The 26,544-nt window shown below is 37.9% G+C and overlaps 1 protein-coding gene across 2 annotated transcripts in view; it reads left to right on the forward strand.

Annotated features, from left to right (window-relative positions):
* The window catches only part of CDK14 (cyclin dependent kinase 14), a 310,857-nt gene that overhangs the window by 65,009 nt on the left and 219,304 nt on the right, over positions 1-26,544 (forward strand). For both annotated transcript variants that reach the window (XM_058806832.1, XM_058806840.1), the window contains one exon: positions 18,201-18,446. In XM_058806832.1, coding sequence (XP_058662815.1) covers positions 18,201-18,446 — 246 coding nt within the window. The remainder of the gene's footprint in view (positions 1-18,200; positions 18,447-26,544) is intronic.

Here is a 26,544-nt window from a genome sequence, read left to right on the forward strand (position 1 = left end):
CCTTGGGGATGGTCCTGTGCAGGGCTAGGAGTTGGACTTTATTGATCCTGGTGGGTCCTTTCTAACTCAGCATATTCTGTGATTCTATAACTTTGTAGGATGTTTGACTTGCTTTCATTCTCCCTTGGCCCAATACATTCTTTGCCTCTGGAATGCAGTTCCCTGTTTTTCTGGCTTGTCTTTTTTGCCTGTGTTTCCTCTTTCCATGGCTGTCTGCCCCTTTTCCCTTAACATGGTGCCTGCCTTTTGGCACATATTGGTCTTTGCTGGTGCTTACTCACTATCTTTTTTTTTCTTTCTCCTGAGCATCCTTCTGTCCTGTTCTTCCTCAACCTCAGACAAATTTATTGTTGACAGAATAAGGTCAAGAATTGTAAACATTGTGAAAGTATTTTCTCATAATTTCAACTGGAAATTCTTCATGTTTTCTTCTGGGCCTCACACTTGAGAGAGAGAGAGGAGAAGAAAATTTTGTTCAAGAGAGTGGAAGTCCTATTTTTTCAGGAGATCTGAAGCTGCCAATCTGGTTAGAAACCAAACTGGCAAACTGAGAAGTCTGGAGATGCCCCTGTGACTAAGGTTGGGAAAAGGAGAGGAAAAGATAACTACTACATAAGTTTGGAATCATCCTTTAGAATTTGCTAATGGCATTCAGTTTTATATGTTGCTGGTGCCACTGATGCTAGGTTCAGGTGAGAGCAAGTAAGTCAACATGTGTAAGGCTTGGTGACTATGGTGCTCAAACTCTAATGAGTTGAGTTTCAGCTCACTCTGCTTTCTTCAAAGTGGAGCTCTACAGGGGAACCCATTTCCAATGGTTCTGTGATGAGGGGCACTGGAGCCTGGGGTGTGAGCCAGGGCTGTGTTTTGCCTGCTAGTTCATTGTAGCTCATAATTACATAGAAATGAAAACTATTTCAGGATGTTGAAGATGCCATCTCAGCTGAGCTGCGTTCATCTCCTCCTGAAGGTTTCACTGATGCACACATTACTGTTCCCTATCCTAGTACAGTCTGCCCAGTGCTCCCCCAACCCCAGGAGATTTCTGGGGAGCCAGGAGCCATCTGAAGCACAGGCCAGCAGGGGTTGCTGTAGGAGTAGGAGATGGAGAAGATGCGCTGCCTCCTTTTTGGAGAAGCTCTCTCTCAGGGTTTGCCAGGGTTTGCTCCTGCTGCCCCCTTTTCCCTCCTGCCACACTCAAGCTTTCTTGGGCTGAGTAGTGGATTCCCAGCACGGAGTAAATGTCTATTGCTTACTCACAGCTTTGTGTATTTTGTGCATTTATAAATTAAATAGTAGGTTTCATCCTCAAAATGCTGAAAGTAACTTGAGTGTTCCTATTTTGACTCAATAAATTTTAAATACTTTTTAATATTTATTGTTTATGTAAAAGTGGATAGTGGTATTCATAGTGCTTGTTTCCAGGGGCCCATAGATTATTTCTATAATGTCATTTTGTCACTCTAGAACTTGCTGATATCTTTCAGGGCTGGGACAGAATTGAGAATGATTTGTTTCATCCTTTTATTGAATGTTGAGTTTTTCCCCTTAATTCCTCTGAAATCACCGTTAGCTATTTTGGCTGCAGTTCTGTGTTGGGTTGAGGCAGTGCTACACTGTAAATCAATATCTTTTCGAAAAGACTGCTGTAAATTGCCTAGATAGCATATGCATGGTTACTTTGGCTGCAATGCTGCTGCAGAGCCTGGATACTCTGCCTTTCTGGGAACTCTACAGGCAAGTCCATCATATATTTAAAAAAAAAATCTTTTTAGAAAGAGCATAGTATTGCTGATGAAATTTAGACAGAGAAATATTGTACCCTCGGTGCTTATCTGTACCTTTTATATTCTACTCCACTGGGATTACCCTGTCTTGAGGGATTTCTTTGTTTGCTGCTTTAGATTTCCCCCTTTCTTAGCTGTAGTACAGCCGTACCATTTCAGCTTGCTAGTGCAGAAAGATGTTGTGAATTCAGTTGCTGAATGAGCCTGGCCTGACTGCAAACACTAACATTGCTAGAGGGATGCCAAAGAGTTGCAGGTGAATCTGACCTGATCTGGGCAACAGCAAAACGGTAAGACGGGGCTTGTTTAAATCTCTGGGATTAATTGGGTGCTGGGGTTTCCTGTTTCAACCTGAAGCCTAGCTATCACATGCTTCCAACTTGAGCAGGATTCATTCGGTGCATGTCAGGGTGGGTTTTCTCGGGATTGCTTAACATCCAGGCAGAGGGAGGCGGTGGGAAGCTGGGAACGCCACATGAGACCTCTCGGCAGCCACCCTGGTGAGATTCCCCAGCAGTACTGCCTGCGGTTTGTAAATACCAGGGAAAAGGTAGGGGAAGGCTTAAAAGCCGTGCTTTTCTCGGTACAGCTTTGTATCTCTCTTTCTGGCAGCCTTATTTATAATTGTATTAAGAAGATAGTATGGGCAATTTTTTCCGATACATGCTTGGCTGAACGCCCTCTGGGATGAGTGAGTGAAGGACGTGATCAGCCACTTTCTCATCTCTGCTAACAAGTCTGTGCATCTTGCTATATCTGAATAAATGTCTGTAACAGTTACAGATTTGCTGGGTGGCAGAAGATAAAATTAAAATGATCCTTTATAGAAACATACTATTTCATGGACGTCAGAATATTTTTTTTGCCTTGTTAGCCTCTGTAATGATTTTATTCCTCTTGCACGCTGTCTTTATTTAATATAACAAAATGTGAGGTAGTCTTTTTAGGTAGTCATTCGTGAATGCTTATGTAGGAGTGTGTTGACAGTGGTTTGGATCTTAGAGGAATATTTCAACATATGAAAGCTTGGAGCAGCCGCATGTTCAGGGAAAGAGAGGAAGAAAAGAGCAGCAGTTACCATTAGTACAAGACAGAAAGATTAAAATGTGGCCATAGTATGGAATTATTAGAATTATTTCTGATTACTTAACTGACAGTGTGTTTCAGTTGTAGATCAAGCCATAGAAAACTAACTCTCAACAGAAATCCTTTGGAGCTAAACAAAAAAATAGTATTTCACCATATGTCCTACTATTTAAAGGAAATGAACTCTGGTGGTAACAGTAGAGTGATGAGAGATGGTTTTTGCTTTTACTAGTTAAGGACAAAAGCAAAGGGGCTTTTTTTTTTTAGAGGAGAATGCTTATCTTTATGCAGCATGTGAATTATACTCCAAGAAGAGATCAACTGTATATCAGTGTGGGATCAAATAACTAATTTGACAGGGGTTCGTGTTTTCTTTTCCTCTACTTGCCAATTAAAGGGTTCTTCTTCTTTGTCACTGAATATGATTAAGGGGTAAAGATTCAGTCCAACATCAATTATTTTATGAAGCTTTCATTATTATTTTGCTGGAGTTCCTTCTTCAAAAATGCTGTATATACTGTGATGTAAGTGATGTGAGGTGGTCAGTTCACATATATACAACCTTAATATGCGCAGTTTTTTCTCAGAAAGTAGAGATGCCTTTTGCTGTTGTTGTTGTAGAATTACCCATAATGTTTCCATTGAAAGAGTTAAAGTTGTATTATTCTTCTATGATATTGGAAGCTTTCCTTTGCTTGTATTGTTCTGTCTATTAATAAATTGCAAACCATTGTTTAATGCACAGGAATAATCCAACCACTTGTGTTTGCCTACATATTGTACAATGAATGGAAGTCCAGGCATGAAGGATTTTTTTTATAGCAAATTTAACTTGTGTTTTTCTCTTAGCATTATCTTTTCATATACTTGTATATGTGAAATTTGTTGCTTCCATCATTCTTCTACAAGTGTTTCTTCTCCCCAAGCCTAAAGTCATAATCTGTTAGCTGAGTTACTACTGTCTCTGGATTCTTGTGTTTTGGTTTTCTGAGCTTAAGAAAAGAATAATATTTCAGACATATTTTATTGATAAATAATATTCCCGGTGATAATACTTAGTAAAACACAAATCCCAAATTAACTAGCTGGAAAACTTAAAATGTGCAAAATGTGGCCAAAACTTAACACAGATGGGAAAGGGAAGAAATACATAGTTTAATAAGCAGTTACTGCCAAGTGCTCTGTGAGTATAAAGAACCTTGTGTGAACCAGTTTTGTAGTGAGGCTGGGGTCTGTTACAGCAGGAAATAAGGGATTACCTGAGGAGTGAGTGTTTGCCATAGACTCCTTAGTGACCCTGACTCTAGGAAGAAAGAAATTCAAGGAGTTGTAGCTGAGCAGGCAAAATATCAAGATCTCATCTAAGTGCAAGGTTGGCCAGCCATTGATGTCCTGTAGCAAAAATGGTCACCTATCATTTTTTCTCTTTATTTTTGTTATTTTGCTGTATAAATCTTAAACAAAACCACTACTTAAAATCTCTAAAACCCAATCTGCTCTGACAGGTTTTGACATTTTCCCCTGGCACTGTTAGCATTGGTGGGCTGTTTGGAGGTTTGATGTCTGAGCAGGTGCTGTGTCTGCCTCAGACAGGCAGTTCTGTTTTCTCCCGGAGCCCCCACAGACAAGAGCATGGGCAGAGCCATGGAGGGGCTGTGATTGGGCTGAAGAGAAGGGTGCCTGGCTGGTCCCACAGGGCAGCTCTGCTGGACTCCAGCTCTGGAGGGAAGAGGTGAGGGATTATTTTATTTTTGAAGGGAAATCTTTGAACTTCTTCCACTGGGTGTTTGCCCCTGCAGATTGCAGTAGCTGCCCTGGGTGGGTCTTTGGGGTCAGCAGGAGTTTGCTGGGGTGAGAGTGTGTGAGTACGCAGCCTGGGGCGAGTGAGAATTTGGGTGTCATGTTCAGCAGCTTAGGTATAGATGTGAGTGCAGATGTGCCCCTTAAAGGCCACAGGAACTGCTGAGCAGATCCAGACAGCTCTCTTGGGGTTATTTCCCTTTGAAGTCCCAGAAAAGCAAAAGTACTCAGCTGTCAGGGACTGCTGGGCATGGTTTGTAAATTTGGTTTGATAATACTAGCCTTAAAATGTTCCTAAGTGTTTCATGTATTGCTACAATGATAATTACAGGTTACAATCCCTGTTGAAATGAATAGGAGTATCCTAGCAAATATTACCTGAAGCAAAAGAGAGCCTCTGCAATATCAGTTCTCCAAAACCTGTTTCTGAACTAAAGAAAAGACTAGCTGGTGTTTTTAGTCTGGGAAGAAGAGGTTAATTACTATTTTCTGAACTTGAATTCGCTTAGGTCCATCCTGGCTTCCAGAATATTTTTTTCTGCTACCAGGTTAGGAAGGAGTGTACTGATCATGTTAAGAATTTGACCTTTAAGGACTTTATTTTTCTTAATACTGTTATTATAATGTTAATGTCAGGACAAGTTCTCCCAATAGCAACTCCATCAGTCCCTAAGTGCTCCTTCCACCCACATGGTGACTTCTGTGTTTTGGTGTGGTTCAGTGAACGCCTTTCTGTGGCTGCTTTTTGCTTTTGACATAAATGTTTTGTATGTTGTCAGAATTGTTGATTATATACATCTCTTTGATGTGTGGCATATTTTTCACTGATATATTTAATTCCACTCCCTAATATAAACCTACACATATTTCTGGATTTAGCAGTTTAGGAGAAAGCAAGTAGTGAAAGAGTAATTTAATATAGTACTGAACATTGAATTCAGAGGGGTGATTTTGTATTATCAACCCCATAAACACAATTTTGCCTTTGTAAAGATAACCTCTGGGCTTTCTCTCCATTGCTGGTGATCTTGCTCTTTTGTTTATCATATTCCTGGGTGGATGGGCTTCTCTGGAGTTGCTATATCAGTTCTGGACTGGCCTGCAGAGGTCATGGAAGTGTGCAGTTTTGTCTGTTAGTTGTCTTTGTTTTGGTGTGCTAGTCAGAAATAATGTGAAAAGTGTGAGATTTTTCTTTTATTTTGCAAATATTTGTAGGATTTATTGTTGGAATTTGTATACAATCATTCTAGAGCTGAACTTGCCATCTCATCCTGCTTACTGGTTCTGTTGCAGCTTCTGATTGAAAAATAACTTGATAAACTTAAACTAGATGTTACATAAATGCAAAATAACCTAAGCTAATAACAAATATCATATCAGCAAGCTTTTGATACAGTCTGTATCATTCTATCCAGGAAATTGAATAGAATTTGTCAGTTATATTTCAGTTTTGCCGTGTTGATGTTTGTAATTTAATAGTAAATTGTATAAAACTTACCTGAAGAGGAAAATACCAAATGTTGCCAAGTGAGCAGTGGGGAAGTAAAACCACTAGGAAAAGGCATAATGTCTATTTATATATTGTGAAAACTTAGCTTCACTTAATTAATTTCTGATGCTTTTCAGTCTACAGGCTTAGAGCGTTTGAACATGTCCTTCTCCATTTTATTAAATCTTTGTGTAAGTACACAGAAGATATATTTAAAACATTAGAGGGTATGTGTAAAATAAGTTTGCCCAGACTTCCCTGTAAATAGTGAGGGTTTTAATGAACAAATTGGTTCTGTTGTTAAATATTGGCTATAGAAATTTTATTTTAATGTTGTCTTGAAAAGTTCTACAGTTTAATGATGGAGTGGTTGGTTTTGCTGCTGCCTAGGAAAGTGGTGGAACCAGCCCCCTGACTTTCAAGTTGGCAAGGAATTTTCTGTGTTTGGCAAAGTAGTCCAGATACATGAAATTATATAATTACAAAATGTGATCATACTATTAGTAGGCAGCTATGCAGGGTAAGTTATGCAAGATATCTACAATCACACTCAGTTTTGTGACAATTTTGTCCTGAAAAGCTTAATGGACTGTAAGGCTGGAGGACTTCTTACATGTTGTTCTAGTGATGTGATTTTTGACCAATTTGATTCTCAAAATTTGTTGCTTGTTGAAAGTGATTAATGATGAACTCACAGCTTTGGAGGTGCAAATTGCCACCAACTTCAGAGGGCTTGGCTGCTTTGTACTGTTATAGCTTATTCTTTAAAATTCATTTGAACACAGTCATAAATCTACTATAGCACGTGTTTTGGCTTGAACACATCAAAGAAGCAGCAGTGGTATTCATTTCTCTGTTGAAATACATAGGATTTTTTTTTTTAAAAATAAGCATTATCTCTATGCTGTTCATAGAATTCTCATTATAAAATTGCAGCCATCCTTCTTATGATGAGCTCTTCTCAGTATAAGCTTGCAACCTCTCAATTTTAAGTTTTATGCATCTTGGCAAGAAAAGATATACTAGAGTGTTCTTCATATTTTGAGTAACTTAATAGGCTATAATTTTCAATTATGCTCCTGAATAAATTCTGAATTGTAGGATATGGCATGTTTTCCAGTGTAACACATTATGCACTGAGAAGCAAGTTTCATTATGCCCCCTTACACTCTTTTGCTTTGAAAGTTATTGTGGTGCTGCAAGTCTGGCAAACCTGTGGTAGCTGCTAGAAAATTCCTTTGAGACTTTTCATTCAAGTTTTATAGAATTCTGTAACCAGGTCATTTGTCTGAGGGGAAAAAACCAGAAAGAAGAAGTTAAAAAAAAGAAGTCAGGTATATATGAAATCCAAACACAGATGAGGACTTTTCATTTAATTATTTGTGAAACTGGGTTTTCTCATCCTTGTCTGAACTCTCAAACTTCCATGAAAGAAAGCAATGGCAGAAAGGTCATGGATGGCTGTTAGTAAGATTTCAGGGAGACTGAATTGGAATGTAGGTTATTCAGATCTCTGAAGATTCCTTGCACAAGAGAATAATGACAAACTTGAGGCTCTTTTTCTGCCTCTACCTTTATACTGATACTTTGTCAAATGCAGTGGTTTGGAAGATAATATGTAGAGGAACAGATCTAGAATTGCTCAGAGAGCTTATCTTTCCTTGTGACATTCATCTGCCTTGGATGCTGCATTTCTCAACCTGTAGGGTTGTTGACCTCAGGGATGAAGCAAGTAAAAGCAGGAGAGATTTCTTTCTTGGTGCTAAAATGAAACTTTGAAATGCATTAGCAGAATGAAGCAAGCAACTCCAATTACCTAGATTGTCTGGCTTTTGCTGAAGATAGTTAAAAAGGAAAAGAAAGGAAGAAAAATGAAGAAAACAGGGAAAGGAATGAAGCATGTAGACTTTTTTTAATGAAGGAAATGTTCTGAAGGAAAAAGTGCCAAACTAATTTACCATTCTAGTTTTGAATTATTTCTTGCAAAGTACTTTTAAAATATCTGCTGAAGATAATGTGAGAGTAGCATTGATTTGTTAATGAACATGCAACATGCATGCTGCTTCATTGCAATGAAGATAAAAGTTAACTGCAGACAAAAGATAGCTGCAAAAAAACTTTCCAACTGCAAATGTGTGTATTTCACAAAGATGATTACAGTAGCTATCCCCTTCATATTTTAATTTAAAAAGTGATCTTCAGCATTTATGTGAAGAGCATACATGTGCAAGGTCTGAGTAGCTGGGCTTGAGTCATAGACTGTCAGGTACATGACCAGATCTCACCCCCAGCAGTGTTTTTGTTGCAGTCCCTGCTTGTACAAGGACAATTTTTTTTTTTTTTTAGTTTCAGTCTGACATACTTGACGATAACTGTGAAAGAATCAAGAGGCTTGCTAGGGATAGGCAAAGCAGCCTAAAGGAGCTGGGTAGAACCTATTTTCAAGGCATGGAGTTGTTTACAATTTATTTTCTTAAAAACCTTACTGACAGCCTCAGAATCTAGCAAGAATAGGCATTTTGTTGTCAAGTCTCTCAAGATTTCTCACACTTGAACTTGGCAGTGGGAAGACTTTATTGCATTTATGGATATGCCTTTGATAACTTCATGCTTGGGGGAGTTTTGGAGGATAGAATAAAATTATAAACCTGTAAACTCAGAAAGACATAATATACTATTCTCACAAAACCACTAATAATGCACTTATGGAAAGATAACTGTATAAACTAGCACTAGCACATGTAGCCATCTGTTGGAGCAGGAGGCTGATATGGAAAATGGATTGAAAATATTTTTTTAATCTTTATTTTTAAATCCTGTTCATATGGTTACAGAGGAGGATAGACAACAGATACAAGTGGGTAACTAAGTAAAAGAGTATAAGAGCCACCTGTCACAATTTCTCGGGAGTGTTTATGTTCAGACACTTTCTCCACCGCCGTTCTGGTTACCAAGGCATCCTTGGCTCGTGCCTGGCGCTGGAAGCTGCCTCTGCCACAGTGATATCCCTGCTGATCCTCAACTGTGCCCTCCTGTTTGGTTTTTTGGAGGAGTGACCCTCCTACTTCTGGATACAGCAAGTCTGGACCCAGGTTAATGGAAGCAGCAGCAGCCTGGTTGCAATTTCAGGAAAGGCTTTCATGGCACATTGTGTTACACACCAGCGTGACAAATGTGAACACTGTGCAAGTAAAAGGAAGAATTTATTTGCCAGGTTTTATTGCTAACACAGTTACTGTATTTTGGGGCATCAGTACAGAAATAGAGCAAAATGCCCCTTTAAATCAGCTATGTTGAGTTTCTGTCTCTTTTCATGAGTGTTAGAGGCTGTCAGGACTTTGGTGTGACCTTTATCTGAGACCCTGTCCTTAGGTGACTCCTCCTGACATCTCTTGTCACAGAACAGAGTTTTGCTTTGAGGACATATGTAGGCTTTTATAGACCTAAAATCTATTTAGGTCTAATCCAGACTCTCTTGAAAACTGGACCTTTTTTCTCTGCAAGGAGAGGAACACCAACTTTGATGGATTAGAAACTCACTTTTCTGAAGCTAGGCTGTGCTATGAACAGAAAAAAAATTAAAAATGCTGAGCTTCTCCTTACCATGTTGAGGACACCTAAAATAATTTTCAATAATCCCTAATTTCAGGATTGTGTTTGCTTCAGAAATTACACTGGTATTTAGATGTCAAGTTAGCGGAATAAATATGTTCTATATTGCAGCTCTTGGTGTGTTGGTGGTGAAAGGAAAGAATTGTGTAACCAGTTTTAACTTCCAGTTTAAAATGTTATTTTTCTTGATGCAGGTAAAAATGTTTTCAGATTTTTATGCAACTGGGATTCCTACCCCAGGTCTGATCAGTTGGTTTTTCTGTGAGAGTGACTTTTCTCTCACTTGGCAATTCAGCACAGACATTTAATCAGCTCATTGAGTTCAGTCTTTCAGACAAACACAGAGAATTAATGTCAGAGCTTTTAGTTCAAAAATTCTCCCATCTGGCACTTCAGTGACCTTTTTATATTCGCCTTCTTCCATATGACAATGACAGTTGGTTTAACATCAGCTTTGACTTCGGAAATAAAATGGCCATTTTGGGCGAGTGCCTTTGAGATGGGCTGTGGGAGGTGTATGAGTAAGTTTGTGGTAGGTGCAGCAAGGAGCATACCATATCCCCAGATACCATTTCCAGTCTCTGAGCTCTGTTTTCAGTTGCATTTGCTAGCTCATAGCTAGCATTGCTAGCACTCTCTGTTAAATAAATATTACCCAAGAATATGAATTATAGTTCTGGGATGCAGAGAGAGGCCATCAGGAGAGGAAAAGTGTCTTATTCTACAACCATTTTTTCCTTGCATCTTCCTTTCTACCACCTCCCTATTTTTTTTTTCCCCTCTCTTACTCAAGTTCTCTTTCAGCTTCTTTTAGCTGTGCCCATCAAACGTTCAAACCAAAGGACTGGTGTAGGTGATTACAGGGAGGGGTGAGTGTGTTCAAGGACCTCTCTCAAGTGTGAGCCTGATTGCACTGGTAGCTCTGGTATGAGCTGGCTGGTGATGTCGTGCAGCATTACATGCTCTACTTCCCCTTTCACAATTTTATCCGCTCCCTTATCTCATCTCTTGCTCTTCATGGATCTTTTCCCGTATTGTAGAGTTCCCACACACTGAGCTCTCTTCTCAACCTGTGCATGTTTCTGCTTGTGGGTGCAGCAGTCATTTGCTGGCCCTCTCCTGGGGAGGATGGAGAGTGCTACCAGATGGACTGAGGAGAAGCAGGCAAGTCTTTTGTTTGAAAGGAGAAAGAGCCTCCCTATTGCTTTGTTCTGCAAAGAGAATGAATCTGCAGATAGATGCATTTTTATTTTGAACAAAGCTGCTTATAATACTCCAGAACATTCCCAAACTGTGTTTTATAAGTAGCAAATGTCAAATTCCAGGGATGCCAAAATCTGCAGATGACTTGTGTTCTCAATTGCCATGGTACCAAAGCATGGTAGAAAATAACATGCTTATAAATGGTAATAAAAACTTGTATCCAGATAGGATTTTTCCAGTGAAAATTAATGGCAGACTAACTTTCTAAGCAATTCAGCTGTTGAACCAGTAGTCACCTAACCATTTTTTTAAACATGTCTCTCAGCTAAATGCAACTGCTAAGGCTTATTGTCTGTAATAATGAGATTGTTGCACTACTTCCAGTAGGTTTTGGCACTACAAATTATAATCTATATCTTCATAACTTTTCACTTTACAAAGCCCAAGTGCTTTGCAGACTTAATTAGCACTCCCAGTTTCTGCCTGTGATAGGGATCACTGTTGTGAACAGAAAAATGGAATTGTGGAGAGGTTGAGTGACTTCCTTACCTCACATTATTTAGTACTTTTAATTCTTGATTTTCTTGCCACATGCTTGATCTTGCCTTTCCCTGTGTCTGGTCCATTCATACTACATCTTCTGGAATGGTGCAAATGGATGGAATTCAGATATTTCCTTCAGATTTTTCAGTAGCATCTTTGGATGTCTACTGTGGTATTTACCCAGCCAGTCACTTTCCCCCCCAGATTTACACAGTGGCAATAACCAATAGAAAATAGTAGATGGTTGGCAATTTAAAAAACTTTACATAAGTCTGTATCCACTGGATGACCCAAGTAAGCATTTTAGTGTTAAATGTAAGAATTAAAACCCAGATATAATGCATATTCCTGAAAGATGTGATGAAATCCAGAACAGGGTGTCTTTAGACTATACAAGCATTTTAAAGTTCTTTTCTTTTGTGTGGTGGGATGTCTGGCCTGTTCTGCCAGAATTGGTTGTTCTTCGTTGTAGGATTCTTGTTACGGAGGATATCTCTACTCATATGAATAAATTTCACTGATATGGGACAGGCTATATTTTACTAAGTACCCAAACAGGTGATTAATTCCTGGACATTCATGACTATTTTAAAATTCATGAACTGTAAGACTATAAATTACTTACATGGTTTAACTGATCAGTCTCACTCTTTCAATGTTATATGACTTTAACAGTAAATGAATTAGTCTAGCAACCTTTAATTTTAAGAATCGTATTTCTTTGGGACCTCTTAATTTTGGTGACAGTGATGAAGTGAAAGAATCTTGCATTGAAACTGTATCACAATAACTACATCTGATACACCATTTATTATTTTCACATTAATCCCAAATGCAGATAAAGGAGTACTGCTTTAAATGAGATTTAATGTGATTCAAAGAGGCATCTTTATTTAGAAATGGTTCCATGAATGATGATAGTGATTTTTATTTATTTAATGGGGCTTATGGGGCTTTACGCATGGAGGAAAATTATTCTTCTTGTGGTTTTAGTCTCTGAACTTCAGCAGTATTCTTTATGGGGGAAAAAAATTGGCTAAATGCTGACATTGTTTTGAGATATGGTAAGTACCATGTTAGGGTGGAGGCTGTAGCCCCGTGGTGCATGGTCCATACTGGCATAATGATGGCTAAGGCTCTTTATCCTAGAGCACCCTTGGTCTTCTCAAATTGACTGGGAGCCTGGGCAGGAGGAGCTGGGAGCACATCCAGTCGGTGTTGTTGTCTGTCATAGATTGTCTTCACATCCTGATCCGCAACTAAGTTACAAAGTATAAACTATGTTGTGCGTTTTTGGGCTCTAACATGAGGAGATCTTTCTTGAATATTCTGGTTCTTTTTACTTTAAATAAATAAAAAAACCACTGAGGAACACTTAAAATAACTTTTAGTATCAAGCTGCACTAACTTTTGTGGTGCCGTGTTTTGTTTTGCTTTGCATTGCCAGAATCTGCGATAGCTCAAGTAATTACTGAAACTGGCATGAATATTCTGATTTTCTAGATAAATCTTCCTTTTGTGTCTCCTTTTAAAAGTAGATGAGAGCTCTTCATGTAGCTGCAAAGTGGCTGTTTGTGCTGTAGGTTTTAAGTGGCCAATGTCTCATCATGATGTCTAATTTTGCCTTACGTTTTTCGGTTGAGACTGAGTAAATAATTATGAGCAAATATTAAAAGTAGTTTTATTTCACTAATTAGAGTATGGAGAATGTGTATAGCTTGGCAGCAGAATGTGGGACAACTTGGGGAAGTACAATTATGTATTGACATTAAGGATCCATATGTGAAAACTGTAATGGGCAGGATGCTCATAGAGAGGCGCTTCTCTTGGAGCATACCTGGGCTGACAGCGATCTCTTTTCCAAGATCTGGAAATCAGATTTGGGATCAGGAACTCCAGTCTCTTAATACTGTTGCCTTACTGAGTAGCAATAGTTATTGCTATTTTCCGGATTAAATCTTTTCCTACAAGATACCGAGTGCCCGGGCAGTTTGAGTGCTGCTTTGGAAATGTTCTTCCAAAGAGTAACTTCAAACACAAGAATTTATTTTCTGTAGGACCACTGTGTTTTTGGTGTAGAAAAGCAAATCTCCCTAAAGGGAGACTGGTATTGGAGTGTAGTGTGGCCTTTTCAGGATTTTTATCTTAGAGTCAAAGCAGAGACTTTGGGGATGAATGTTCTACAGATGAAATTTTCTGGTGTGAATACCATACATATAATTTACATTGTTTTGTCTTACTTTTTTCCCATCTAGTTTTTTTTCTTTTTTTTTTTTTTTTTATCACCTACTCCTTGTCTTGGCCCCTCTCCTGCCATTTTTGCCAACATCCATTTCTCATCGTGGTCCTCTGAGGTACTGAGATTGCTGTGAGGTGGGAACCTTAGTGCAAAGCAGCTATTTCCTCCCTTATTTTTCATGTCCAGGGCCACCTACCATGCTTTAGGCTGGAAGTGTTGATAGTCCAGTGAATTCCTCAAGCCTTTTATATCTGATATGAGGTTTGGAAGGATAGTAATATTTGCTTATTTATTGATTATGGAGCAATCCATACACAATGCAGGTATTTTTGTGTATTCCCTGTTATACGTGTAATAATTTATAGCTGTTATGTGTATTAAGTTGATTGGCTTATTTTAAAATCCTGTTTCCTGTAAAGAAGTAGTAAAGCATAAATGAGGATCCCATACCTCTGTTCCTCATATTTATGGAATCTACTGGCAAAAATACCTTATCTGAAAGAGAGATGTGTGGTTGTCTTGCCCTACTTTTAAAAGCCAAATAGTTTTGGAAATAAAAGTTCTGAGTTTACCCCTCAGAAAATTTTGCCTTGAATGTATTTTGTTGTGGGAGAAGCACTAAATCATGGCAGTAACTCCTGAAGGGGAAAGAATCACTTCAAGCATTGATGTACCTTAATGTTTACTTATATGATTACTTGTTTGAAAGAAATGACAATTAAAACTGCTTAATGACTTATGCAGTTGGCTACACAGAGGTTTCTTTAAATGCACAGTATATTCATACTGAGTTTCTTCTTCTTGATTGCATTTTATAAATCATAATTGTCATTTTGACAATTATATACATATGACAAAACAAGGTGTCACTTGTATTGTCTCTACATACATTTGAGGTCAGTACTTTTTTGAGGCTACAGTTTTGAGGCTGTGTTGGAAAAAGAGATAGTTTCCATAACTTTCTGGATCTTCATTGAGGTGACTAGGGTTGTTCTGTGTGTAAAAGAAGGGTTACTAAAAGAATAGTGCCCATCTGAAGAACCTATGACTTCTGGGGATAGAACAAATAAAATGGAGTGAAAAGAAAAGTCTGGTCTTAGAGGTGACAGAATGTACTTAGAGGGAAAATCTCACTGTCCCAGAGGATCACCCAGGAGCATCCAAAAGATTCTGGGAATGAACCCGTGTTCTTTAGGATAAATATTGTGCTTTAACTGGAAAATGGTCCTAATTCTCATATGCAAAAATAAATATGGAAATGAGAAGATGTGTTAGGCTTCTCCTGACTACCAGCAAGGAGCTACCAGGTGGTAGACACCGGTTTGCAAGTCTAACACCTTTTGATGCTAAATATTTGTACATATCCTTTGAGAAGTTAAAATTTATAAACAGCAATTATGCTGTACAAAGGAAAATTATATTTAAAAGGCTGAATTAGAATAAAAAAAAACAAACAAATCCATAATGTTCACAAAGGTGATGTGGTCAAGCTGGTGGAATCTATGATCATTTTAATGCAGAGGAAGATTTCCAAAATAAGTTATGTTTCAGTTTTGCTTAGCAAATTGTTGCTTTTCGGCATGATAAGCTGCTACAGAATAAGTTGTACCCTTAGCTTGAGCACAGGAGCAGCTGGTCAGCCCTCTTGCTGGCCAGGGGCAAAATCTGCTCTACTGTGGTAGCTTAACCTTGCTGGTGGAGGGAAACCTGACACCACCAATGAGTTTGGGTCTTTAAGCTGGTTACAGCCAGTGCTCAGGCTGATCTTTTAGAGCTGGTCCTTTTGGATTTTACAAAACAGATTTTCAGACTGTAGTTGGCTTGTCAATGGACCTGGCCTATCAATGGCAGAATATAAAACAAATGCGTAAATATTGTTTCTCTTCAGTGTTTTATAGGCAGGTTAGACAGCTTGGAAACGTGTACCCTGCAGCAGCAGCGTGAGGTTAGCTTTGCTGGCTTCAGCAGTGCACAGCAGCCATTTGGAGAGAACGCTTTGTTTCTGCCAAGGAAATATTGATATTGGTGAGAGAGGAGTGATGAATTCAAGCCCTTGTCAGCTCTGGCAGGAGATGTGCTGCAGTTGCAGATGGGCAGGGTGAGCAGCCTCTGCTTTGGCATTTGTCTGCAGTGCTGAGGCTCTTCCACAGGTGACAGCCTGTGCATCCACCAAGGTGTTTGACTTCTGAATGGGGAGCTGGTTGGTGCTCATCTTGGTTTTAGTCATTTGCAAGTTGGAAGGTGACTATTATAAGGTGATGATGGGGATTTTTATCCTACTCCAGATTCAGTCAGGTGGCCTGAAGGCTAAAGTGCCTCCCTTCAAAATCGAATTCCAAACTGTTACTGCTTCCAGCCAAGACAAAAGTGAGACAGACATACACATGGGGATTTTCCAGTGGAAAAAGAAAACAAGCAGCATTCATGGCATTATTATCTGTAGTATGTTTATAGCTGTGTATTCCAAATATTTTAATCTGCTACAGGTGCCTTGTTAACCTGAAAGGAAGAGAAGTACTGCTTTGGAACTTTTGTCCATATCTCCTACCCCTGTTTTCTAGATCACAGGGTTTCAAATGCTGAGAAATAATGATTACTGATTGCTGATTTATTTGCATCCATGTTGATTAAGCTGCTGTATTAACCGTGATTCCAATTTACATTATTTTAAAATGGCTTTGTTAGTAGCAAGCATTGCAAGAACATGGAGATGATAGTGGGAAGTATGTGGATACGTGTCAGTGCATGAGAGTTGTTTTTAGGAAAAGAAACCAATTAGTTTTACAAGAAGACTAATTAAAAACTTTGTGCTGCAGCTGTTTATCTTTTCTCTCTCTGAAGGAGCAGACCAAAATTGCGTAATTGTCTTAATTTAAGCCCAAAAAAAGAATTATCATTTGGAAAGAAGGGGATTTTTCCTTCTCTCAAGGAAGTTATAACTTGAAGTTCTAGTCTTGGAGAAATTGCTGTAGTGAGAAGAAAGGCAAACCCTTGTAATGCCTGGTTTGTGACAGTAGTGATGTCATTCATTAGAGTTGACCTGGTACATGATCATTTGGCCAGATGGCACAGTGCAGGAAACATACTTTAAATTTTTAATGTAGAAAAGAAATATTTCATCTAGTGTTACGATGAATCATTAAAAAAAAAAAAAAAAAAGCCAAACTCCACAAGGTATAGTAACCCAGTATTTCTATAAACAATTGGAGAAAGTTGGATTTCAAGGCACAAAATGCCTCTGGGAGAATGGCAAAGAAAAATTTGAGTTTTTGGAGATGCTTTGCTTTAGGAAGGAAGATCCTGATTTAGTGGTAATTTTTTTCTTTTTTTAAATATTAACTGTTTTAGGATAACAAGTTTTCAAAAATTACTATAGATTATTAAATTGTTAATATATGGAATATTAAATTGTTTTTATATGAACAGGTCAATTGACAGCAAATTAACACTGTCTATCCTTAAACATATGCAAATGTTACGGAAAAAGTAGATTTTAGATTACTTCGATTGTCTTACAATTTAGGGAGTCTCTTGGGTCTGCTTGCATCACACTTCATAACTTTTCTCTGTAGCCTGAAAGCTGAAACTATTTCTTTGATTTCCAAGTAAAAAGTCAAGTCTCTTGTGGGTGAAAACAGAAACTGAGGCCTCAAACACAACCCCTCACCAACAGTGTAATTTAAAAAATGTCATGTATTGAAATGAAAACCAGAAATGTACATGGCTGGAGTATCTAAAGCTGCTGTTCTGCTCATTTAGTTCTTTTGAACAAACCATAGCACATTTTGATAGCTCAAGCAGCAAGTGGCAGTCTTTGGAGCTTGGCAGAGTCATACTTCACAGTAACAAAGAACTGAACTTCTGTGCTTTAGTGTGCCATTAAACTGCAGTCTCACGTTTCAGTGCCTGGGAATTGATTTACTGATTTGATTTTCTGAGACATATGGTGATAATAATAATAACACTGTATAAGCATTATTTAAAAATACCATAATATACCAGTATTGAATCTTTGGAAAGCCAGCACCAGCCAGTGCACATACAAACTACCATCATTTATTTTAGTTTAGTCTCATCCAATTTTGAACAAATGGGAATCAATACTGCTTGTGGAGATCTGTGGCTAGATTGGAGAGAGAAGTGGCATTGCTGCCAAGAGCACATTGTACAAGAAAACACAAATGTATGAATTTATGTATGTCCCTCCTTGGCCTTCCTTTTCCAGGATCTTTCAGTACATTGTACAAAGATAGGCTTTTTATAGCTATTATTGTGATGTGGGTGTCCTCTATGTAAAATGCATGTGTTGTTTTTTATTTTAGCATAGAAATAGAAAGTGAATGCCTATAAAGTTCAGTGCCTTTTTTGATGCTGGCTAGGGCATGGGATAATATCAACTTTAAGCCTGTTAGAGTCAACAAATGCTGTTTTTTCTTTTCAGATATGTGTCACAAAGATGTCTACACGGAACTGCCAGGGAATGGACTCAGTGATCAAACCTCTGGATACAATTCCTGAGGATAAAAAAGTTCGGGTACAGAGGACACAGAGTAGTTTTGATCCGTTTGAGAAGCCAACTAATCAAGTGAAGAGGGTTCATTCAGAGAACAACGCCTGCATTAACTTCAAAACTTCATCTGCAGGGAAGGAATCTCCTAAAGTCAGGCGGCACTCCAGCCCCAGCTCTGTAAGTGCACAGTCCTGATAGCCCTGCATGTGCCAAATGATGGAATTAGAGGCACCAGATAAATGTTTTCTTGCTTAAGAAGGGATTGTTTACATGGAAGCAACAAAGAAAAAGGTCAAAGCTGCTATTAAATGTGTTTTTCCATATGTATTTGTGGTGTTATAAATGAAATAGGATCAGAAAATAGATCTTGAAAAAGAATATGATTATGAAATTCCTTTCAGATGTTTTTTAGGGTGTCTTACAGGATTTCTAAGCATTTTCCTCTCCTTATCCTGGTATGTCATTACAGCTGCTATAATGTTTATGCAGCAAATTTGGCAGAGGATTACTTATTTGTTAAGACAAATTCTTTCCCATGAAGTTTAAGAAACCACATGAATTGTCTTTTTGATTTTTAGATTTCAGTTTTAGAGAAACAGATCAGATTTGATGGATTTTGTTTACATTTTATAATTCTCTTTTTAAAATCAATTAGTAAAAATAACATTCATTTCCCTGTCAGAAACTCTGTGAGAGAGAGGGAAGAGAGAAAAATTACAGAGAAGGGTTTGGGACCACATAATAGTTTTATTCTCAAGTATCTTGAAAGAAACTAGATAAATAAAATGTCATGTCTTTAATGAGTAATGCCCAGAACAGATTTCCCCCAAAAGACCTTCAAAATTATTGAAAAACTATTTCTGTTATGCTTTGGGAAGAAAAATCCATAATAATGTGACCTTTGAGTTGAAAACTACAGATCTAAGTAGAATGGATGTAACACTTCAAATCTTATTCGGTGGGAAAAAATTTAAAAGGTTGATTGCCTCTTCCTTTTTCTTTTCTTTCTTTTCTTTGTTTTGCTCTATCTTCTGGACATCTTATGTCCTCCCTTCAGAAGTTTGACTGAAGCTTGTCAGACTTCTGACAGAAATGGCAGGAGATTAATTTTCTGTAGATGAGCTGTGTTTAACCCGTGTGGATTTAGCGGGTAAGATGTCACCCCTCCAGGGGACTGTCCTTTTTAGAAAAGGTTACATTTTAAAATGTAACCATCTGTAGCAAAAACAAATTTGCTTTTTTACCATCACTTGGCATTATATAGCTGCTGCCAAAGATGTCTCCAGTGTATTCCATCTGGGTCCATGACAGGGAATTCTTAACTATAAAACTTTTACAATCATTAGGAATGGAAGAATCTATTTGCATTGTGTTCACTTGTTTGTGATGCCTAATTATTTTTTGGCATGACAACTATTAATTTAAATGATTTTTTTGGGACAATCTCAAGTATTTAGTGGTATTAACTTACTCCTTATCTCTGCTGCTCCTCTTAGAAGCTATTACTAATTTGTGTTAAAGTTTTTGACATTCTCCTGTTAACGTTGAATGGTTTCAGCTGTTTTTTTTTCCAGAATTTTGAAGCAGATATTTTTGAAACTGTGCTTTTGGTATCTTGTTCTTTTCCAGAGGGCTGGCACTCTACTGCATCCATACAATCTCCCATGATCCTGGTGTTTTCTTATGTAAATGACATTCATGCTTCCTCTACTAATATGCTGCTGCTTAGAGCCCTAGCTAAACATATGCTTTTGGTAATCCTTGTCCACAGTGACTCAGACTTGCTGGATACAGGAGCTGCAAAGGAATTTCTTGAAATGCAATTCTTATTTCTCAACTTCCGGTAATTCTCTCTGATTTTTATAGCTCTGTTTGGTGGACTCAGTTCCTCCTTTTGCTTGGAGGCATTGTTAGTATTTCGGTTTTTTTTTTCACCTTTTCTCACAAGGAAGAGCATGTGGAATGATGAAAGTGTTCATGCCAATGAAAAGGAAAGAGCAGTTCACAGCAAAAGGTGGTGTTAGCCCTCTGCTGATCAGGTCACACCTGGTCCTGCCTGGCAGACCTGAGTTCAGCCATCCAAGGCAGAGACAAGAGCAAGATGCTTTATTCCTATTCCCAGAACCTGAATACATGGCTTCAGGCAGTGGATGCCCTGATGCACATTTTGAGTGATACCCATGTGGTTAGGCACAGAAATGTATCATTCTGTGGTTTTGAATTAACAAAGAGTTTATGGTTGTCTAGCAGATGCCCCTGCTACTTACTCTTGTGATCATTACATCTTTTTCTTCCAAGTCAGCTGCATACTCTCCCTTACTGAGTTCATACTTGGTTCTCTGGAAATTCTCTTTTGTATAGGTTATACCAGTCTGAACAAGCAGTTCAGTTTCTGTAAATATTCTTGAACATGTTATGCCCTCTGGGTCATATGGGCTACAGCTGTGGAGTTATTTTTCAGTTTTGGCTCTGCTTTCTGTAAGCTTTATTTTAAGATGTTCTGATAGAGATATGCTACCTTCAAATTTCTCTTTCTCTGTTTGATTAGTAGAGGAACAGAATTAGAGTTAGACTTCCATTTTGTCTTGTCTTTTCATCATTTGAAGTCCTCTGTACAGAAGGTACATGGCCAAGGCTTGCAGTTTCCATATCACTCACTGCTTCTGCTCAGGTAAAAGTCTTTTATTTGTCTCAGAAAAATAACATTTTTCAAGATGTGACCTGAAAGACCTTGTTTATAATGCCCTGGGGTGTCAGTTTCAGTTTTGATTAATCTCAGCAGCTTTATCACCTCTCTGACAGGTATCAGTTTCAGTGTTTGGTAAAGATTACAAAATACTCTGCAGGTGGTGTGTTGCCCATTTTGTGTAGTCCATACCTTTGAAATGCACTGCATTTGTGATGAGAAAGATGAAACACACACAGAGGTTTGGGGAAGCTGGAGCTCCATGATCCTCACACAGGTTGTCACTTGGAAAATAAATCTCTTGCTTTTGAACTTGAAGTATTTTTCTGCAGTTAATGTCACACATTGTTGCAACCTGGTAGAATTCCTGTTCTGTTAATTGGTGCAGTAGTGTACAGACAGAATTTAGAACTTTTTGTTTGTTTCTTCTTGTACAACAAGAATTTTTTTCAATTTTTACACTTAGAATCTTCCCACCTTCTCTGCTTACTATGAACATAAGAAAACATCTATGGGAGTGATTTCCAAACTGCTTACGCTGATTGAAATTGTATGTTGCTATGCTATGTTGCTGAATTTTCCAGCAAAAGAGAATTATTTCTTTATCACAACAGAGTAGTGGATAACCTGGAGGTAGTGAAGTAGGTATTTTCCTACCTGTGCATTGCCTGTCAGCCAATGTTAGAAGGGAATTTGGCTTGACTAACCTTTTGTCTGGTCCATCCCAACACAATATATGTGTTGTGTGTATATAAATAAAATATACATATAACTATAGCTGTGCATACTTATCCATCTCTCTGTCTTTATCTATTTTTCTAAAATTCTCATGCTGAGTCCTTTGTCTACTAAGGCAAGAAAATGCTTTTCTTTTCTCCTTAAATGAAAAAAAAGTTAATACTACATAATAAACTAGACAAAAATCACAACTGAAAAGTAAACATGTACCACTCTTCCCCAAACAGCTGGTTTTAAAAGATGGCTTGACTCTAATTATCTGAGAATTTTATTTGAGGTCCCTGCCCTTTAGACACGTGATCAAACCCTCCAGTGCAAGGTAAAGTTTTGGTGTATTGAGTTCACATTTTATACACTAAAATATTACTTTTGTACCCTATATAAATAGAATACTGCAAGCTGTATAAAGTAGCCATCTGCTCAAGATTTAGTTATGTAGTGATGCACATCAGTTTGTTATCTTTGAATAGCTTAAGCTCCCTGGTGGTGAATTTAAATATCATGCATAGGTATCGGTTCCTACCTGTCAGTTACTTTTTAAAAACAAAATCAAGCAAAATGCTAATATTCTACTAACTCAGATAAATGTAAAAATCCCAAACATTAAAATAAAAGTAATTGCAATAGGCAGTGCTTTACTGCACTGACTCTGTACTTTTTTTGGGAGAGCAGCCTTTCTTCTGTTTCTGTAACCTTTATTAATTTTCAGTTCTGATACATGCAACTTTCCTCCAAAAAGTACAAGCAAAAAAGCATGAATCCTATAATGATCCTACTGATCCTGTTAGCACATCTAAAATAAGTTGTGTAAGAAATCTAATTCTAAAATAGACACTAATGTCAGGATTTTCCCTGAAAGTTAGACGTCATTTCTGTCTACCAAAATAATCACTTGCTGTGCCAATCTTGCCTCTCTTCTTCTTCAGATGTAGGCAAGCTTCTCCAGTTAGGAACCTGTAAATTCCTAGGGGAGCTGCATCCTTCCTGGTTGATGTGTTTTATGGAGGTAGCATAATTTCAAAGCTCGGTGTAGAGAGTGGCGTGTTCTTACTGGCACAAAGGAAGCATTAATAAATCCTTAACCTAAAGGATACTCTCTAGATGAAAAGGCAGATAAAATGTGGCAGTTGAGCCAGCTCCTGTGCTCTAATAGCCTGGAGAGCAAGTGAAGAGCTTTAAAAACTGCACCCTTCACAGGGAGCTCTATGGTTGCTTCAGCCCAGGTTGCTCTTAATTTATGGCTGTGTGTTCAAAGGTTAGGAAGATGCAAGCAGCAGAAGGGGATCAGAGAGTGGGAGAACTGAGGCTGAGGCTTGGTTTGAATGCTTGAACATCTTTGTATCCTTTGAACATTGCCCTAGAAAACAGTCCCACTTTCAAGATATGGTCAAATTGGCCTATTATTATAGGTAGGATACAACCTGCAATTCGTGTGGAAACTGCATCTGGTTTTGTGAAAGAAGGTTTACTCTCATGACAAAGAGATGCTTAAAAAGTAATCATCTGTCATTCTTGTGATTTAATCTCAGTTGAGCTTCCTGGCCTATATTTTTCTTTCAAGTTTTTCTAGCAATCAATTTATTTCTTTTCAGGTGTATAACAAAGCATATATTCACTTTTGATTTTTCTTTAGTTTACAGAGGTACTGTGAAAATATTTTTCTCTTGGTGGTAGTTTTATATTGAAGTTTAATATCCCCCAGTTAAAAAAAAAAGGAGAAAAGGATCTATTTAAAACTTAGACTCAGGAGTGTGGCAGTTAAGTGTGACATTCACAAGCTGTTCTGCAGTTATGAAAAATGCATGAGAACATAACCCACACAGCTTCTATAGGAATAGTCAGGTGATTTTCAGTGTAATTTTCCATTAAAGCCTTCTTTATTACATAGATTTTGAAAAATTCTGAGAAAGTATTCACGTGGCAATGTAGTGCAGGGATTCACACTGCAAGACCTTGTTTTAAACCTATTATCTCTCCTACAGGCTGTATCAATGAAACAGCCATTTGAAACTATGTGGTCAGAAAACACAGTTTCTTCTCATTTCTTTTTTCCTTTGTTATTTTTAATACTCTCACGTCAGTTTGAACTACTAGCTTCTTCTATTTCTGTACTCAACATTTTGGCATACTCTCTCTATCTTTGTTACTATGATCTGTATTTCCTTAAGCAGAGGGGAAAAAATATCTAATCTTGGTTACTGCAAGCCATGCTGCTAAAAATGCTCACTTCTGTGCTCAGTGGTGCTCTTAGACTGATCTAGCACTGGGAAAAATGTGGGCTTATAATAAGAAAGCTGCCTAGTGAAAACTATTTTCAAGGAAAGTGGAACGTGAAGGCAAACAAAATTCCCAGTGAGTTTCCTGAGGGGCAAGATCTGCATTGCTCTGTGCTCCAGTTGCCCATGTCCTCTTGGGGATAACATGATCTACCACAACCTGTGCTGACTTTCACAGTGACTTGGGACTGTTCTTCAGAGGCATGAGGATCTTTACTGTCTTTTGTCTCAGTAATTAATTTAGCTTTCCCATTTGAGTTCTTTGAAAGATTTCTCCAGAGCATGCAAGTTCACTTTGCAGTGAGTTTTCCAGTTGTATCAATTTCTTGTTGCCTGGTTGTTTACTGCCTATTTAACTTTTTGCTTTTAGGTAGTTCAGACCTGGTCACATATGCATCTAGGTGTTGGGGTTTTTTTCTCAGCTTTGTAAGTTGGGGGGATTTTTTGGTAGCAAATGAGGAGCTCTAACATGGAGCAACAAGCCTAAGTAGTCCCAATGACGTTTAGTACATAGAAGGGTTGCCAAGCACTGGAAAAGGCTTCTCAGGGAAGTGACTGAGTCACAATCCCTGGAGATATTTAAAAGATGTGTATAGATGTGGAGCTTGAGGACATATGGGGTGGGCTTGGCAGTGTTTGGATTAGAGTTGGACTTGGTGTTTTTTAAAATTTTTTCAAAGCTAAATAATTCTGTGATTCTCTGATGGTGTTTTAGAGGGTTAAAAAGCAGTAAGAAGGAGCAGGAGGAATGGAAAAATAATAGCCATAGAAATATTGTAAGGTTACATCCTCAAAGAGAAGCTTTGAAAAAACTTACCAAAATACATGTGTTCAGCTGTAACCAGTACTCTTTTCCATTGAGAAATATTGTCTAGGTCAAAATGGGGGATTGTAAAATGTTATGTAAAATACAGGGAATTTCTTGTGAGTCTGCTGCTTGTGATGTCTGTCAGTGGCTGATGCTAGCACATCTGATGTGCTCTGGATATGTCTCACTCACTATGTGTATTTCAGTCAACCACATCCCAGGCAGACTAAGGGACTCCTGTGATTGAACAAACACAAATCTCTGTGTATATACATTCCCATGTATTTTACCCAAAGGAATAAAATACTTTAGAAGAAGAAATTGTACTTAAAAGTGGATTTTCTAGATTTGATTTTAATGTTAACATTTAATGAAAAAGCCACCAACCTTGCTGTAACAAATAGTAATTTTAAACAGAAATGGTTGTAAAGGATATCTGAATAATGAAATCCATATCTATGTAGCTGAAAAAATACCCATATGTATGAGGGACTGTAATAATAAAGGAAACTAGGGTGAAATGGTTATAGTTTTCAGCAGTCATGTGGAATTTCAAATTATTCAGATTCCTTCATTTAGATTCATTTAAGCTTAAAACTTAGGTTTTGAAAAGTTATGCATTTTTGCATTATTTCTGTCTTCAGCTCCTTTATAATCCAGAAGTAAAAGGAAATATAAGTAGTGTTGGAACTTCTTAATTTCATAGGCAATTTGTAATGAAAAGTTTGAATTAGTGTATGAGATTTCATTTTTTAAAAATGGAGAAAGTTTTGGGGAAATGGTAAAGCTGTCCCTTCATTATCTAAAATAATTGCAATATGGATGAGTGTTTTGACATTTCATTAAGAAGTATCTCACAAATTGAATAAATTCTGAGGCAAAATAATATATCTAATAATATAAACAATATTTTTTTAAAAATAAAATTTTATGAAGTGCTTTTCTCCACCACATGCCTTTAAAAATTGTAAGCCTTTAAAGATTACAAATGCAAGGAAAAATAATGTCCATTTTCACAAAGGGAGCTCTCACAGTGGAGAACTGGGCAATCCAGTGTGATGGTGCCATGGGAGCAGAGCTGCTGTAGGCTGGGCAGGGAAGGTGTCAGCCAGGGGTTGGCAACACCAGCTTTTGGGTTTGCCTGTTCTTGGTGAGGATGCAGCACTTCCAGGAGGAGAATGAGTCAAAAGTTATGACTTCTAGTCTGTGCTTCTGGCAGCTGGACTATGGAGAAACGAGCTTGAGGTTGTAGGAATAATTATTGTTGATGATTTACTGTGTGGTAATGGATTAAAGACATCCTGTTTCCTATCAAGATCTTAGGGCTTTACAAGTTGTTGTGACCTTTAGATTATGGTTTCCAGAGGTAGGGAATAAAAGCAAATCTCAGTGTGAAAATAAGAATGGATGTGAAACACATGTATGCACCCTGTCCTCTCTCTGTCTCGTTATGAGGAAGCCAACAGTGAACTATTCACTGTTAACTAGGGCAGCATTTCCACTCCAAACAAAGCTACTCACTGTGTGTTCATTGCAGCCTGCAATCTGGGAAATACTTTGCACTCCCTCTTCATTATATGCAAGACATTTAAACATCTAACCACTTCTTTTCTGAAGTTTTTTAATGTTGCATTAGTCCATAATTGGATAGCTAAATAGGAAGTCTACTTGAATAAATATTTTAGTCACCTCTATTAGTGACATCTGTAATAAAACTGTGATTTAAAAAATCCTAATTTTTTTATAACCAGGCAGAATGCCTTTTTA

This window comes from Ammospiza caudacuta, chromosome 1, assembly GCF_027887145.1.
Source record: "Ammospiza caudacuta isolate bAmmCau1 chromosome 1, bAmmCau1.pri, whole genome shotgun sequence".
NCBI lineage: Eukaryota > Metazoa > Chordata > Aves > Passeriformes > Passerellidae > Ammospiza > Ammospiza caudacuta.